Raw genomic sequence first — 15812 nt, 5'->3', positions numbered from 1 at the left:
AGTCCCGCCCATATCTGAACAACAGGCCAATCGTTGTTCATGTGGCTGCTCAGCCTTAGCCAGTAGGCAGAGCTGAGATTCGATACAATGTATTCGAGATCCCAGCTCTGCATATGCAGGTATGTAAAACCCAGACATTTAAAAGCAGCAGTAAGGAGATTTGCTCTACAATGAGTGAGCTAACAATCTAAAATATATACAAAATACAACAGCAGCACAGTAGGCAAACACTGATAAAAGCTAGCTAGCATTGTTATTGGTTACTTTTTCTGTCCTTCACATGGCCATATACTAAATAAATGAATCTGACTGTATTTATTATATTATGGGATGTTGAACACATTGAACTTAGGAGTTTGGCTTGATAATCTTGATTTTTGGAACTGTAATTCAATGAGAGGACATAAAACATGGACAACATCCTCTTTTTCACTATTGCTTTATGAACAGTAATCAACAGAGCTAGTGGAAAAACACACTGCTCCGCTAAACACTACAGGTCTTATTCGTGCTGTGTGAATAATAGATGTTAATGGAACGCTTATGGAGGTTGAACCTCCTCCCTACAGTAACTTTAGATTGCGGTAGGGGTGCTGTTGGTATGATAACAATTGCAGTTGCGGGGCTGTTTTATTTTAAAGTGCCTCACGGTCTCGCGTACGTTCTCAAACTCTCGCGAGGGTTGGTGTAATCACATACGTGGCTTTTAGCTAGGTTCTTCCTGCGGAAGTGTCGAGTTCAGTAGCTGACAGAATGGTGAGTTCTGTGTGAATTTTAATTTCAATGTATTAATTGTAATAGATGGAGAAACAATATGTCTGTTGTATTATGCACCGTATTTTTATTTAAGCGAAGGCTGATTTGTCGGCCTGTACTAAAGTGCTAGTTTGCTAAATCTAGCTGCGATGTATTTAGCTAATTGTGCTAGCTATTGGCTAGTCTATTGCAGACTGTCCTCTCTAAATGTGTTCATTAATACACAGCTTTACACTTATACTACATGGTTATTAGAAATACATATATACTGATTTATACTAAGTGAGTTAGTGAAATAGGCTGGTTCAGGTTATATGATGTTTGTTTTACACTCATCAATCAGTGTATTAAATACACCTGCTGTACCTACATTTTAATACAGAAACATTTAATAAGTAATAACAGATAAAACAGGATCAATTTAACTCCATTCATTCATCGACCAGATTAGGGTTGCAAATTTAGCCGATAACCGATAACTGACAGTCATTCAGCGACCCATTGAAATATAAAGCACATCTCTTGAGTTTTAAGTCTTTGTACTTTATTGAAAAACAAATAGTTTAGTCAACATGACAGTAATAAAGAATATAACGCAGTAAGCAAAACAAGTTTAGCATTTTACAATGCAGATTTAATACAGAGTGTGTAAAACAGTTCATCACAAGAGCTAAACTTTACTAATCATAAGTGATAGAGATACTGTTGGTATAATTAAATCTCATCCTAATAACATTAGTGTACGTATTATAAGATAATCTGCAGCTATTTCTATCTTTATGCAAAAAACATGATGCAAAACATCCACACCATTTTAAAACAACCTTATACACAGATCCTGTTACTGTTGTGCATGAATTATATAATATAAAATGTGTAAGGCAGGTTTGCTCCCCTAACTTATTTGCCTTTATTCATTAAAATACATTAAAACGGTTGATGCAGCCAGTCTTTTTTTCTTTGTTTTTGATAATAATTTAGATCAGAGGTGGGCAATTAACATTTTTCTAGTGGCCATGTAAGAAACTGGGACTGTTGTGGAGGGCCGGACCAACAGGGTGAATCTAATTCTGCTCAATATTAGTTGTATTATAAAAAGCAGTAAATTGTACAGTTCTGATAAGCTGTTACTGTTAAGAGTAGATGTTACAATCAAATGAAAATGAGAAGCAGGCAGAATAAAAACATCAACATTATTTCACTATTTAATCAACTTTCACAAAAACAGGTGTCTCCGTTCGAAACTCGGTGTTGCCACCGGTCGGCTGGGCGCCATCTGGCGGGCATAATTGGCAGTGCCTGCAGCAGATACTAATTGGCCACCGTATCTGCAGGGTGGGGGGCCGGACTATGTATGGGTAGGTGGGTGGGTCTTCATATGCTGTATGAGGACCCTGACTGGCGGAAGAGACGGCTGTGCAGGGGCGGGAAGAGGAGAGCTGTACACGTGTCTGAAGAGGCGTGTACAGCGACGTGCTCTCCTTGGATGCAATCTGGTATCTCTTAGCAGCGGAAATTGAGTGTGCTAAATCAGGAGAAAAAAAAAACCATGTGAACAAAATGTGCAGGTTTTTACACAAAGTGCTTTTGCTAATTGAAACTTATGTTAATGTAAAGAAATAACAGTCTCTTCAAAATAAAAACATATATCTATATATCAAGCCTGGGTGATGAATTAACTGAATAACTATAGTTTTTTTTATTTTATTTTTTATACACATTGTTCTCATCTAAATCAAATGCCAAATTATGGTTGTGATGGATGGTAAAATCCACCTAGCTCAGACTGCCAGTATGTAAAATCTATGTCCTGTTACTAATCAGTAAACAGTGCTAACTTTTGTTCTTTCTTTGTCTTTGCAGGAGCTGGAAGCCATGACAAGATACACAAGTCCGGTAAACCCGGCTGTGTTTCCCCATCTAACGGTGGTGCTGCTGGCAATCGGCATGTTCTTCACAGCATGGTTCTTTGTGTATCCTTTACATAATGTTTAGTGAGTCTGACTTGATGCATAAACTAAAATGTTGTCTGGTGAATACAGCTCTGTGTAAAAGGTTACATACTTAACCTTAACTGCTCCAGCTATGAGGTAACATCAACAAAATACACACGAGATGTATACAAGGAGCTGCTCATCTCACTGGTCGCATCACTCTTCATGGGGTTTGGAGTTCTCTTCTTGCTACTTTGGGTTGGAATATATGTCTGATGGTAGGGCATCAAACACAGCATATAGTATACATTGCTTTTTACATTTTAGTCCAAATATTAACCAGTACGCAACAGTTATTGGTCAGCAATTAGTAAGAGTAATCTACAGGGACACATCAAAATATTACACTAAAAAAACTTTGTCAACAGGCCAATCCAGTACCTGTACCATCTTCTTCCACAGCCATGCCTTTGTGATGTGTGCAGCATGTGGTTTTGCATTGTCTTGGGTATCTCAATGTACACTTCACAAAAGTGTAAATGACCTTTGCCAAGGGCACTGACACAGCTCCATACCATGACAGACCCTGGCTTTTGGTCTTGCTTCTGATAATGGTCTGGTCCTTTTTGTCTTTGGTCTAGAGCACAGTGTCCATTTCTTTAAAAAAAAAATCTAAAATACTGATTCGTCTGACCACAGTACACATTTTCACTCTGTAATGGTCCAAGGCCTCCAAGCTCAGAAAACACCGCTTCAGTACAACCTTAGCCTATAAAATAATTCTTTGCCCATGTGGCTATATTAGCTATTGATCAATGACAGTTTATGACGCAGTGCCGTCTGAGGGTTTGGAGATCACAAGTGTCCAGCTTTTATGCCAAATCATGATTAATATCACCTTTTGACATCATCTGTCCATTCTTTTTTGGGATGTGTTTGGCACAAAATAAATATCAGGTGGTACCATTAACAGACAGTAGAGTTACACAAAGCCATGGGCAATGAGCAATGGCTCTTTGCAGGTTCTTATGTCATCGTTGCATGCAGACGGTACAAAGAACTAAATATTCATTGCGAGAACAGTGCATCAAAAACATCTCTATCTCTTTATTGCATTAATAGTTTATTTGAATGTTATTAACATTTAGGTTTTGCCAAGTTTGAGAATACACCAGTAAACATATATTTAAACGTTCCCCAAGATTCAAGCACAGTGGCTAAGTGGGTAGCACTGTTGCCTCACAGCAAGAAGGTCCTGGGTTCGATCCCCAGGTGGGGCGGTCTGGGTCATTTCTGTGTAGAGTTTGCATGTTCTCCCAGTGTCTGCGTGGGTTTCCTCCGGGTGCTCCGGTTTCCTCCCACAGTCCAAAGACATGCAAGTGAGGTGAATTGGAGATATGAAATTGTCCATGACTGTGTTCGATATAACCTTGTGTGAACTGATGAATCTTGTGTAATGAGTAACTACCGTTCCTTTCATAAATGTAACCAAAAGTGTAAAACATGACGTTAAAATCCTAATAAACAAACAATTCAACATCTGTTCTGTAGGTGGCAGGCAGAAAGAAGGCAGATAAAGAAGAACATTCCGGTGGCTCTGCGTTTCCACAGTGCTTTCAGCCAAACCACAAACACTAGTATCAGGATCAAGAACGGACTTTGCACTGGCAGAATGTTGGGAATTGGGGTTGACTTCATAAATAAAACACATTTTGTAAGAATTGATTGTATCATGTCTTTAAAATCTTTTGTTTAATTAAGTCAAATGTATTTGTATAGTGCTTTTTACAATAGACATTGTCTCAAAGCAACTTTACAGAATCTGGGACCGACAGACCAAAAAAAGGAACCAGACTCAGCAAGGAACCAACCTCCTTGGATGGCCTGGAGAATAATTATACATAAATACAATTAAATTGAACTTAAAGTTATAACTAGCAAAAATAAATAAATAAACAAGAACTTGGAGTTCACTAACACTTACTTTAAACAGCCACTTTATTAGGAATGTCTGTACATGTGCTTATACATACACTACAATCGGCCAGTTGTGTACTCAGGACAGTTTTGGGATTCCTTCGATTTCTGCAAATGTTTTTGTGACTAACTTGTGGACAGTTGCAGACTTCCCTGTGCTCAGTATAATAGGACTAGACTGACTGCGCCATAATCTAAAGAGTGTTTTTGGAGGTGGAAAAATGAGCCATTCAAACCCAACACTGAATAATGCCTAGTGGTGGTGATAATGGTGCTGTCAAAAATCTCAAATCTTGTGCACAAATCACAACACATTAAAAGTAATTTTGAAATGGCTACATTATATTAAAGGAAGCTCTTGCTCTTCTAGGAATGGATATCCCCAAGTCCTGATCTCAGCCTTATCAAAAATTTGTGGACTGTACTGAAAAGTCAAAAAACCAACAAATTAAAAACTCAAAATCCAGTCCCAGAATATTGCTGATGACTATTAAAAGCAGATTATTGTGGTGGAAAAAGCAGAGCATGCATATGACTATAGGTTGCCCATGTGTTTAGTTGTTTGTGTGTATATGTACACTGATCAGCCATAACATTAAAACCACCTCCTTGTTTCTACACTCACTGTCCATTTTATCAGCTCCACTTACCATATAGGAGCACTTTGTAGTTCTACAATTACTGACTGTAGTCCGTCTGTTTCCCTACATACCTTTTTAGCCTGCTTCACCCTGTTCTTCAATGGTCAGGATCCCCACAGGACCACCACAGAGCAGGTATTATTTAGGTGGAGGATCATTCTCAGCACTGCAGTGACACTGACATGGTGGTGGTGTGTTAGTGTGTGTTGTGCTGGTATGAGTGGATCAGACACAGCAGAGCTGCTGGAGTTTTTAAACACCTTACTGTCACTGCTAGACTGAGAATAGTCCACCAACCAAAAATATCCAGCCAACAGCACCCCTGTGACCAATGATGAAGGTCTAGAAGATGACCAACTCGAACAGCGATCGTCTCTGACTTTACATCTACAAGGTGAACCAACTAGGTAGGAGTGTATAATAGAGTGGACAGTGAGTGGACACAGTATTTAAAAACTCCAGCACTGCTGCTGTGTCTGATCCACTCATACCAGCACAACACACACTAACACACCACCACCATGTCCGTGTCACTGCAGTGCTGAGAATGATCCACCACCTAAATAATACCTGCTCTGTGGTGGTCCTGTGGGGGTCCTGACCATTGAAGAACATGGTGAAAGCAGGCTAAAAGGTATGTAGAGAAATAGATGGATTACAGTCAGTAATTGTAGAACTACAAAGTGCTTTGTATGGTAAGTGGGGCTGATAAAATGGACAGTAAGTGTAGAAATAAGGAGGTGGTTTTAATGTTATGGCTGATCAGTGTGTATCATATTATTAGCCTGTCCTCAAAAATAAAATCTTTTAAAGCTGAAATTGCAGGGTTTTAGACAAAATGGATCCCAGTCTTTGGTTAGGCATTGTTTTAGCTGTGAATTAACATTAGTCTAAATGTTACAACAGGGCATTTTGTATAGTGGTCAGTAAAGTAAACAGGACTACAGGGGTTTAAAAGTGCCACACTTCATTTGTACTGTAGTTAAAACACTAGATAAGCAAATCAATACAGCTTGTGCCTTAGGGCCTCATAAAATCAATTTCTTTCTACTCGCATTTCATTTTTTCCCCCTATTTTCTGGTTTATTTTACATTTCCATTTCTGTATCATTGAAACATTGTGGGTAAATTTAGACTGGTCTGTCTTTTATTCCTCAAAGAACGTCACTGATGTGTGTTGGCTGGGTATTTATAAACTGGTGATATATCCGGGCATCTGGCAGACTGTTTGTGTCGCTTTAATCCCCAATCCTGTTGTAATCTCACAGATAAGAATAGAGCAGTCTGTCGGTGCTACAGTACTCAGTCATGGCCTTTAGCCTTTTTTGCTAGGTCTTTAAAAGATGTAGTTGTTTATATTTTCAGTATGTGTAGGTTTATAAGAAGTACTAATACACAAGCAGTGCTTACAGTGCACACATATTTGATACCTGACTTGTCCTGAACAGTTATTGTAATGGAATGTGAATTATTTAACACATTAACTTCTAAACTGCAGTAATGTTACACCACTAAATGAGGATCATTTCTCTATCTGTACAATCAAAAATACCAGGATCTATAACTATCATTTATTTCATTTAGCCATTTCATAATAGCAGGCTGGTATCTACCTCTCTACTGTTATTACAGTTTTCTCTGATTTGTTGAATAGTAGCCAACTGAAATAATGCACTACCAATAATATTAGTGCTCTTACTATTGCAGTTGTGAATCTGGAATGTGTCCTTTTTAGTAGGAATGACTTCACACATTGCGATTTCAGGCTCCGTCTCAGTATACATTTTTTATTATTATATCAGTCATTGTCTGGTCATATCCAATTATTATCATATCCAATCATTCCCAATTATAACTACCCCTGACCATGAAGAATCACAAGGGCACTGATAGCCTAGCAGTTCAGGTACTGTACTAGAAAACAGCTGGTTCCAGTACCACCACTGCCAGGTTGCCACTGTTCAGCCTTTGAAGTTGATCAAAACTTCAATTGCTTCGGCTGTATACTTTCACAATCGTAAGTTGCTTTTCACCTCTGAGTCTCAGTAGGAGCTGAATCGTGTTCGGAGAGACACGCTAAGCTCTCTAGATTATTCATTGCTTGCAGCAGAAGCCACAACTGTCCTGAAGCAATGAATTTTTTTACCTTTTTCCTCCCGACCAGTCGATAGCACGACTGACATTAGAACTCGACTCTCGGTGGTGGTGGTCTAACGCAGACCGCTGCAGCACCTGAGCACCCAGAGTCGATTTAACTAAATAAGGCAGAACACATTTAGTAAACAGGTAATGAAATTGTTTTCATTTATTGGAATCTGTAGTAAAAATTATGTACACTATCACATTGTCACAGGATGTACATAGAACTAATTATTGCTCAGTAAAAAAAATAGACCTTACCAGCCTGAGCTTACCAGCCCTTAATTGCAATATCAGTCAAATATTCTAAACAATTAAAAACAAAATAAAACTACACTTTGGTAAGATTACCCAATACCTGAGGATTTATCATTTTACAAAGCAGACCTACTCCATAAATGTGACAGGTGTTAGAAGAAATCCTTTGGTTATCTTTAGAGCCCATTGTCCCGTTTGTGTTGCACTGCTTTCCATTGTTCCTCGGGCTTTAGCTTGCACTTACACTGACATTCAAGTGCACATCTAGTTGCTCCATTATTGTATCCATTCAGGCTCTGAAGAAGAGTCTGTTTAGTTCTTCACTGCTCATGTACTGATTCCATTTCATGATGTTTTTGATGGTCATGTCGATTTTTAGCACTGAGGGCAAATCAGTTGCTCGTCACAACCTTAATATGTTGGCTCAACACTGATTTCCATCTTGTTTGTTGGTCCTGGGTCACAGTCGAGCTCGAGCAAATGCATCCCGAAGCCAGACACTATCCTCGTACAGTCTCGGATCCCCAAGGTGCTCTATGCTACGCTTGTAGAAGTAGTAGTACAACACAGCAGCTAGAATAGACAATAGGAAAAGGTGTTAAGGCTTCATAAGGGATACAAGTTTTTACACAAGTCTGTGATTCTTTTTCTTTTGGGTGTCCCTCCATATCCTCAGCATCCTTCTCCTGATATAATTCTCATTCCTCTTCTGCACATGCCCAAACCATCTCAATCTCTCATCCCTAACTTTGTCTTCAAAACACCCTACCTGTATTGTTCCTAAACTTATTTCCAATCTAGTCCATCCTCGTCACTCACTATGAAAATCAAGCATCATCCCTGCACCTCCAGCTCCCTCTTCTGTATTTTTGTCAGTGCCACTGCCTTCAAAGGCAATATAACACCAGGCCTCACTACTGTGTTGTAAACTTTCCCTTTCCCCTTTCACTCTGACAGATACTCTTCTATCATAAATCACTCCTGCCGCTCTACGCCATCTATTCCACTCTGCCTGTACTCTAGAATCTATTTTTCTGATAATGTATTCCTTCATAATTTTCATAAAATGTGTTCGATTTGAAAGAGCAATAATTAACAATAGCTATTTATTTTTAGTCAGGTTCTAACTTTGGTCAGCAACTTAAAGGAATCTGTATTGGTTTTACCTAGTCTCTGGAACACAAAGAGCACCTGCAAACCGTTGCTCCAAACATAACGATTTGAATCCATCCACCTCAGGTTCTGTAAAGAAAAAAAAGTGGTGGTTTTGAGATTTCATTAAACTGTAAACAAATTTCCAAAACATCTACCACCATCTGCCACCATTACCATGTACTGGCATAAAACAGAAAAAATATTAAAAAAAAATTACTGCACACTAAATAAACACAAAATACAGTTTTCCAACACCAAATGTGTAAAAAATAAAGTAAAAAATGTTCGTATGTGTTCATGATAACATGTATGACAACATACAAGTTTAAAAACAATAAAACAATTGTTCATAAAAAAATGGTTGAGCAAAATGTTATCTCTGAAGAAAAAAGCAAGGCAAATACCACTAATAAAACCCATAAAGGCATGATAATATTCTGTGAGCTGTCACAAGTGAAACATTTTAAAAGACATAGGTCCTATGACATCTGGCATAAGGCCAACAAAGCATTTCATAATAAGTACATCATCCCAGCAATCCAACAAATGCTGGCTATAGATGCATTAATGCTTAAGGGCTGGGGCAACCTGCCATAATAAATTAAATAATGAATTCTGCCCTCTACCAAGAAATCATAAAGAAAAATGCCTGGTCATCATTCTTTGAGGTCTGGAAATTCAAACACAATTGGAGTCTGGAGCATAATAGCAGCCCTAACTGGCTATACAGAATAGTCAAGGCTTAGTACAGGCTTATATCATTGGAATGCTGTGGCAGGACTGTAAACAGACAGTTCATGCTCAAAAACCTTTAAAAAAAAGTCTAGAGTGGGCCCAAAAAATTTGGACAGCAATGAAGGAAAACTAATTTTCTGTTCATGTATGTGTTATGTGTTAAGTATTTTTGTGGCACAACCAGTTTAGGAGGACTAACATTTTTTTTACTATTTGGAAACCACTGCTATAGATTATTTAGAATATAGTAGCCATCAGCCTATGCAGACTTTGCATACAAAATAAAAAAACACTAAGTAAACACAGTTTAAGTAAGTTTAAGTAGTGTGTTTACTTAGCAACTGACTATATTGGCTTCATGAGTTATTTCTGATAGTTGAAAGCTAATAATGATAATAAAAGTGCAGTTAGTAAAGTTCTGGAACGCACCACAAACCAGCAGTGAAGGCAGATGCTGAGGGTGAGATAGAGTGCACACAGGATGAGCAGTGCTCGAAATTTTTCCAGCAGCAGAGAAACCAGTCCAACCTGGAAGACGTAGGTGTTGAACATCATCAACAGGATGATGATCACGTTGAACAGGATAGCAATGTCCTGGATTCTGTAATATGACAAACAGAAAAGTCACCACAACACGTGTGGGAATCTTGGTGTGGCTGCGGGTTTTCATAGCCAGCAGGCACATGCTACACCTGATCTACACCTACTTGTTATATCACAAATGACTGATCATTGAGATTATGTAAAGCTTCTACCTGGTTGGTAAGAAAACCTGGCCTTTGTGTACAAGATCACTCACTCACTCAACCACTTATCCATTTAGGGTTGCGGGGGGGGGGGCACCAGTCCATCACAGGGCAGACACACACACACCCATTCACCTATAGGGCAATTCAGTGTCTCTAATTAGCCTGACTGCATGTTTTTGGACTGTGGGAGGAAACCGGAGCTCCTGGAGGAAACCCACGCAGACACGGAGAGAACATGCAAACTCTGCACAGAAAGGACCCGGACTGCTCTGCCTGGGGATCAAACCCACGACCTTCTTGCTGTGAGGCGACAGTGCTACCCACCGAGCCACCGTGCCGCCCTTGTACAAGACCAGACACCCCAATATAGTCATTTCCAATTCTCAGTTGTAACTTTGTTAACAATACCAGATCTATGGTATATAAACCTTATACTACACAATCAATCACCAAAAAATAAATAAATAAATACATTCAACAGCTGTATAGGTCACTGTCAGATTAAGTCTAAGAAACAATGATAATCTCCTTAAATCATGGTGCACAACCATCACATATATGCAGGTAACAAACAGCGAGCCTAAAAAATCTGAATCCAAAACTTAAATTATGTATCTGGTGTAAATGACCAAGGTTTATGCATTAAAGGTTTGGAAGGGGGAAGGTGTGTAAATGTTTATACTGAATTGCTTATGGAGCAGAGAACAGGTTTCGCAAGTTGACAATTTTCTGTTCCAAATATCATAGTACCTACCGAATTGTGTGTTTAAAATAATAACAGCACTATTGGAGGTGTACTTTATATACTAATTAGCAGAGTTGTCGCTTTTCAGACCAGTGTTGCCTTATGTTGGTTTTATCACTTTGTTTAGGTCATTTTAGACTCTACTGTTGCTCACAATCTGTGTATTTCTATCATTACTCGGTCCCCACACAGGACTGATACCTGGTCATTTTGAATATACTGGAAAATATCAGAGGCTCAGCAGCTGTTTATCAACTAGGGAAATCACATTACTCAACAGGATGCATGACGCTACTGAAACATCTGGATTAAAATCACCAGGCATGTGGCTTTGTGATATCCATTCACAATCAGTAAATACATGACATTAAACATTTTACCTTCTAACCTACTAAAGCTACTTGTGCAGATCAAGATTTCATTCACAAACACAGAAAGGAGGATTGCTTCAAGCAACCACATCTAGACCTAATTAGAAGGAAATGTATTGTTTTGTTTTCAACATGTGCTCCAGATTTGATACATCTGGTGACTAAATGACTGGATCACAATCTTCTTTGTCCAAATATGTTTTTTAAAGGGTCATTTTTGAGTTATGACAAAATCTGCTAGATTAAAAATGCACATACAGCAACTTTGATTTGATCTTGTGGTATAAAAAGTTCTGAAATGTCATTTAACTTTGGGGCAGGCCTCCTATTCCTCACTAGTGGACTGACTGCTCTGTACCCAGATAGATAAGGATAGTTTGACTGCACTTATCAGACTGTGTCACAAGCACAATGGTAAAGCAGATTACAAGTGATTACAAGTGAGGGTTACAGCTGGCCCAGTTCCACCTGGAAACACTGGGTGCAAGTCAGGAATACAAACCCCCCTGACATAGACAATCATGTCTGTAAAGATGCCCGGCCAGCCAACAGCATTTGGCTAGCACATTATAAATTTTACCGAGTCAGAAGTAAGCACTCAGGTGGCGCAGTGGACTATCCAGTCCGAGATCCGAGTTCAAATCTGAGTGTTGCTACTGGCCAACCGGGCATCTACACAGACATGACTGGCTATATCTACGCAAAGGGAGGTCTGGCATTTTATGGCGATAGATTGGTGCCCTGTAGAACCGGTCTCGCTGTAAACCTGACCAGGATAAAGCGATTGATGAAAAAGTTGAAATGTTAGGGCCAAGTGATCTACCATTAAGAAGAAACGGCTAAAACTCAGGTAAAACTGCATGTAGTAAAACAGGTTTCACATCATTTTGGTTTTAGGGGCTTGCATGTGAGAAAGAAACCACAAAAATCATCCTCAAGCTTGACTGAAGTCTGTTGCTAAAACAGTGGCTTGACCTGCATGTTAGTCTTCCAGCCCATAGGGGGATAATTTCTCTTACCTGTGATCCAACAGGTCCTAAATACTAACAGGGGCAATTATCTGGTGGGTTCTGGATTACATCTGCTAAATAGTTTGGGTTGTCCTCTTGATTTTGGCAGACACCACCGTTTCATGTAGTCCCATTGTAGTGTCTGTGGCTCAATCTAATGGGTGCAATTAAACTAGCCTTATTTATACATGTACAGAGAAGTCATCAGCTGCAGTCAATCATAATGACCTAATTTAGTGGATGTTCATTTAGTTCTTTTTCGGTCAAAGAAGTATGTGTTCCAATTATTCATGCACAGAAAAACCAAAGTTGCTGAAACTTTTTCCTTTAACTGTACAAATGCTAGACTGTCACATATAGAGATTGTAACATTACATTTAAGCCTCCTAGTAACAGCTCTTAGTCTGAACCCATCCACCTTTATTCCATTACTCACATAAATAGGACCAGCTGGATGACTGGAGCGGTCCGCAGAAGTTCGCTAAAGGAGTTGACGAACAAGTCAAAGGCCAAAAGAGAAAGCTGGATCAGCAGAACCAGCGAGTAATTATTGGTCTGGAGCATCTTGAGGGTGAGTGTGGCCCCACACGCAAAGAGAGGGGTTTAAGCCACTGTTGATCTGTTTTGCACTAGCAAAAATGAGTCCCTTTACGCCACTCCATATCCTGTGTGGTCAGTTATTTAGCCTTTCAAAACAAGAGTGCACCAATAAAAAAAGGAAAGCTGTCTTTCTGTTGAAGATTGATTCTGTTCCTGCTGAATGTTTCTACTGGGAGCAACACACAGTTTCACTCAATGTTGCACAGACCAGAGTCACTCATTAAGCCCTGTTTTAGCCATTTCTGATGAAGCTGTGTCTCTTGTTAAATGTCTCCTCTGTTCAGGTCATATTCAGGCAGGCTTATTTTCAAGTTGCAGCTCTTAACAGGGCACAATCCATGATCAATTCAGTTGACTGGGTCATTCTGGGGCTTCTTATCTAGAAGATACAAAATCAGACAAGATTAATAAAACACATTCACGTTGATGTAAAGGCCAAATAATATCCTAGTTGTTGAATGCTCCTTGATTAATACCAGTATTAATACTTTATTGATATACATTGTAACTAGTAGAGCCACCATCCTCATTCTTAAGGTGTTATGCACGAAGGTAGTTACATGGGCAGGAAAAGGTCTCAGTAGGGATTAAGGTTTAATTTCATTCAGTGGAGAGACAAAACATCTTGTATGTTTCCTCTAATCTCTACCTAACACAGTAGGGTTACAGAAATATGATTAAATTAACAATGCTAAATAAGATATTAAAAGAAAACAGCCATTTTACTAGTTCACACAACAAAACTGTATTTTTATTTATTTAGACACAATAATAATCAATGACTTTGTGAACATTGCTAAAACATAGCTCCAATATACACCGATCAGCCATAACATTAAAACCACCTCCTTGTTTCTACACTCACTGTCCATTTTATCAGCTCCACCTACCATATAGAAGCACTTTGTAGTTTTACAATTACTGACAGTAGTCCATCTATTTCTCTGCATGCTTTTTTAGCCCCCTTTCATGCTGTTCTTCAATGGTCAGGACTCTCCCAGGACCACCACAGAGTAGGTATTATTTGGGTGGTGGGTCATTCTCAGCACTGCAGCGACACTGACATGGTGGTGGTGGTGTTAGTGTGTGTTGTGCTGGTATGAGTGGATAAGACACAGCAGCGCTGCTGGAGTTTTTTAACACCTCACTGTCCCTGCTGGACTGAGAATAGTCCACCAACCAAAAATATCCAGCCAACAGCGCCCAGTGGGCAGCGTCCTGTGACCACTGATGACGGTCTAGAAGATGATCAACTCAAACAGCAGCAATAGATGAGCGATCGTCTCTGACTTTACATCTACAAGGTGGACCAACTAGGTAGGAGTGTCTAATAGAGTGGACAGTGAGTGGACACGGTATTTAAAAACTCCAGCAGTGCTGCTGTGTCTGATCCACTCATACCAGCACAATACACACTAACACACCACCACCATGTCAGTGTGACTGCAGTGCTGAGAATCATCCACCACCTAAATAATACCTGTTGTTTGGTGGTCCTGTGGGGGTCCTGACCATTAAAGAACAGGGTGAAAACAGGCTAAAAGGTATGTAGAGAAACAGATGGACTACAGTCAGTAATTGTAGAACTACAAAGCGCTCCTATATGGTAAGTGGAGCTGATAAAATGGACAATCAGCAAGTCATGATATGCCTAGCTAAATATCAGATTTGTTTGCCACATGTAAATTAAAATAGTATTTGCAATTAGTGTTATTAATTTCGGTTCCCTGATTCCCAACTAATATTACTATAAATCATGTAATGATTTACAGGCACAGTACAGTATATACAGTGCTCGATGTTACTGTCCTTAAACTTTCTGCATCACGTCACGTGAGCTAATATCATGGTAGATAACTGTAGCACGCCAACTTTGTGCCAGTTTACGTTAATGATAATGTAAATTATACTCCATGTATATATACTACATGTACCTTTTCCCAACTAGTAGAACTAACACTACAATGTCCCCAGTTTATCTGTACCGTTAGCTACAACAATAGCTAACTGGCTGGCTAGCTAGGTAAATATTAGTGCGATTTAGCGTTAGCTTTAAAGTAAAAGCATAGCTAGGTTAGCCATAGCAGAAATGTAAACAGAAATAATGCAGTACCTGATCGAGAGCTGTGTGCACTACTGCTTTATTTAGAGCACTTTAGCTAAACTGTACTTCACTGAGCTTCCCTCAGTCGCCACACATAACGTCTCCCATAGCAACGCGCACACGTCTGAGTTACCGTAAACACGCTAATAGCAACAAATGCTGATCAGCTTTTACAAGGTGTGTACGTTTTAATACAGCAATGCATTATTATGCCATGAAGATCTTTAATTTTTTTCTTTAACACAACTAAACCAGCTATATACATTTTAACCCTTTGATGCACAACCTGGGTCAAAAGTGACCCAACTGAGTTTTTATTTTCTATATCTTTGCAATAAATTAATTTCGTCATTTAAGCTTCCATGAATTTTTCAATTAACTTGTTTTTGATCATCACAAATCCTTATTTCAGTTTTATATTTTTTGCTTTTTTAATAAAAATCATTTTTGTATCACTACCCTCCTAATGCACAACATGGGACAAAAATGACCCTTATGTATTTACTATGGAATTTGACAGAAACTACTGACATTTGTAAGTGTTTGTAGTCAAAAACATACAGTGGGGTCAAAAGTATTTAGTCAGCCACTGATTGTGTAAGTTCTCCTACTTAGAAAGATGAGAGAGGTCTGTAATT

General features: G+C 39.0%; 2 protein-coding genes across 2 annotated transcripts; one reads left to right on the top strand and one right to left on the bottom strand.

The window, feature by feature from the left end:
* Positions 1-651: 651 nt before the first annotated feature.
* Positions 652-4411, top strand: tmem258 (transmembrane protein 258). The gene is made up of 4 exons (XM_063003615.1): positions 652-756; positions 2620-2729; positions 2840-2968; positions 4242-4411. The coding sequence occupies exons 1-3, from the start codon at positions 754-756 to the stop codon at positions 2964-2966; spliced, it is 240 nt and encodes a 79-aa protein (XP_062859685.1). The 5' UTR covers positions 652-753; the 3' UTR covers positions 2967-2968; positions 4242-4411.
* Positions 4412-7582: 3171 nt separating this feature from the next.
* tmem138 (transmembrane protein 138) lies at positions 7583-15275 on the bottom strand. The gene is made up of 5 exons (XM_063003604.1): positions 15184-15275; positions 12907-13449; positions 10025-10196; positions 8872-8947; positions 7583-8278 (listed from the first exon to the last, which is right to left on the bottom strand). The coding sequence occupies exons 2-5, from the start codon at positions 13032-13034 to the stop codon at positions 8166-8168; spliced, it is 489 nt and encodes a 162-aa protein (XP_062859674.1). The 5' UTR covers positions 13035-13449; positions 15184-15275; the 3' UTR covers positions 7583-8165.
* Positions 15276-15812: the final 537 nt, after the last annotated feature.

The sequence above is a fragment of the Trichomycterus rosablanca genome, chromosome 1 (genome assembly GCF_030014385.1).
Source record: "Trichomycterus rosablanca isolate fTriRos1 chromosome 1, fTriRos1.hap1, whole genome shotgun sequence".
NCBI classification, from domain to species: domain Eukaryota; kingdom Metazoa; phylum Chordata; class Actinopteri; order Siluriformes; family Trichomycteridae; genus Trichomycterus; species Trichomycterus rosablanca.
This window is presented reverse-complemented; position numbering and strand designations above follow the sequence as displayed.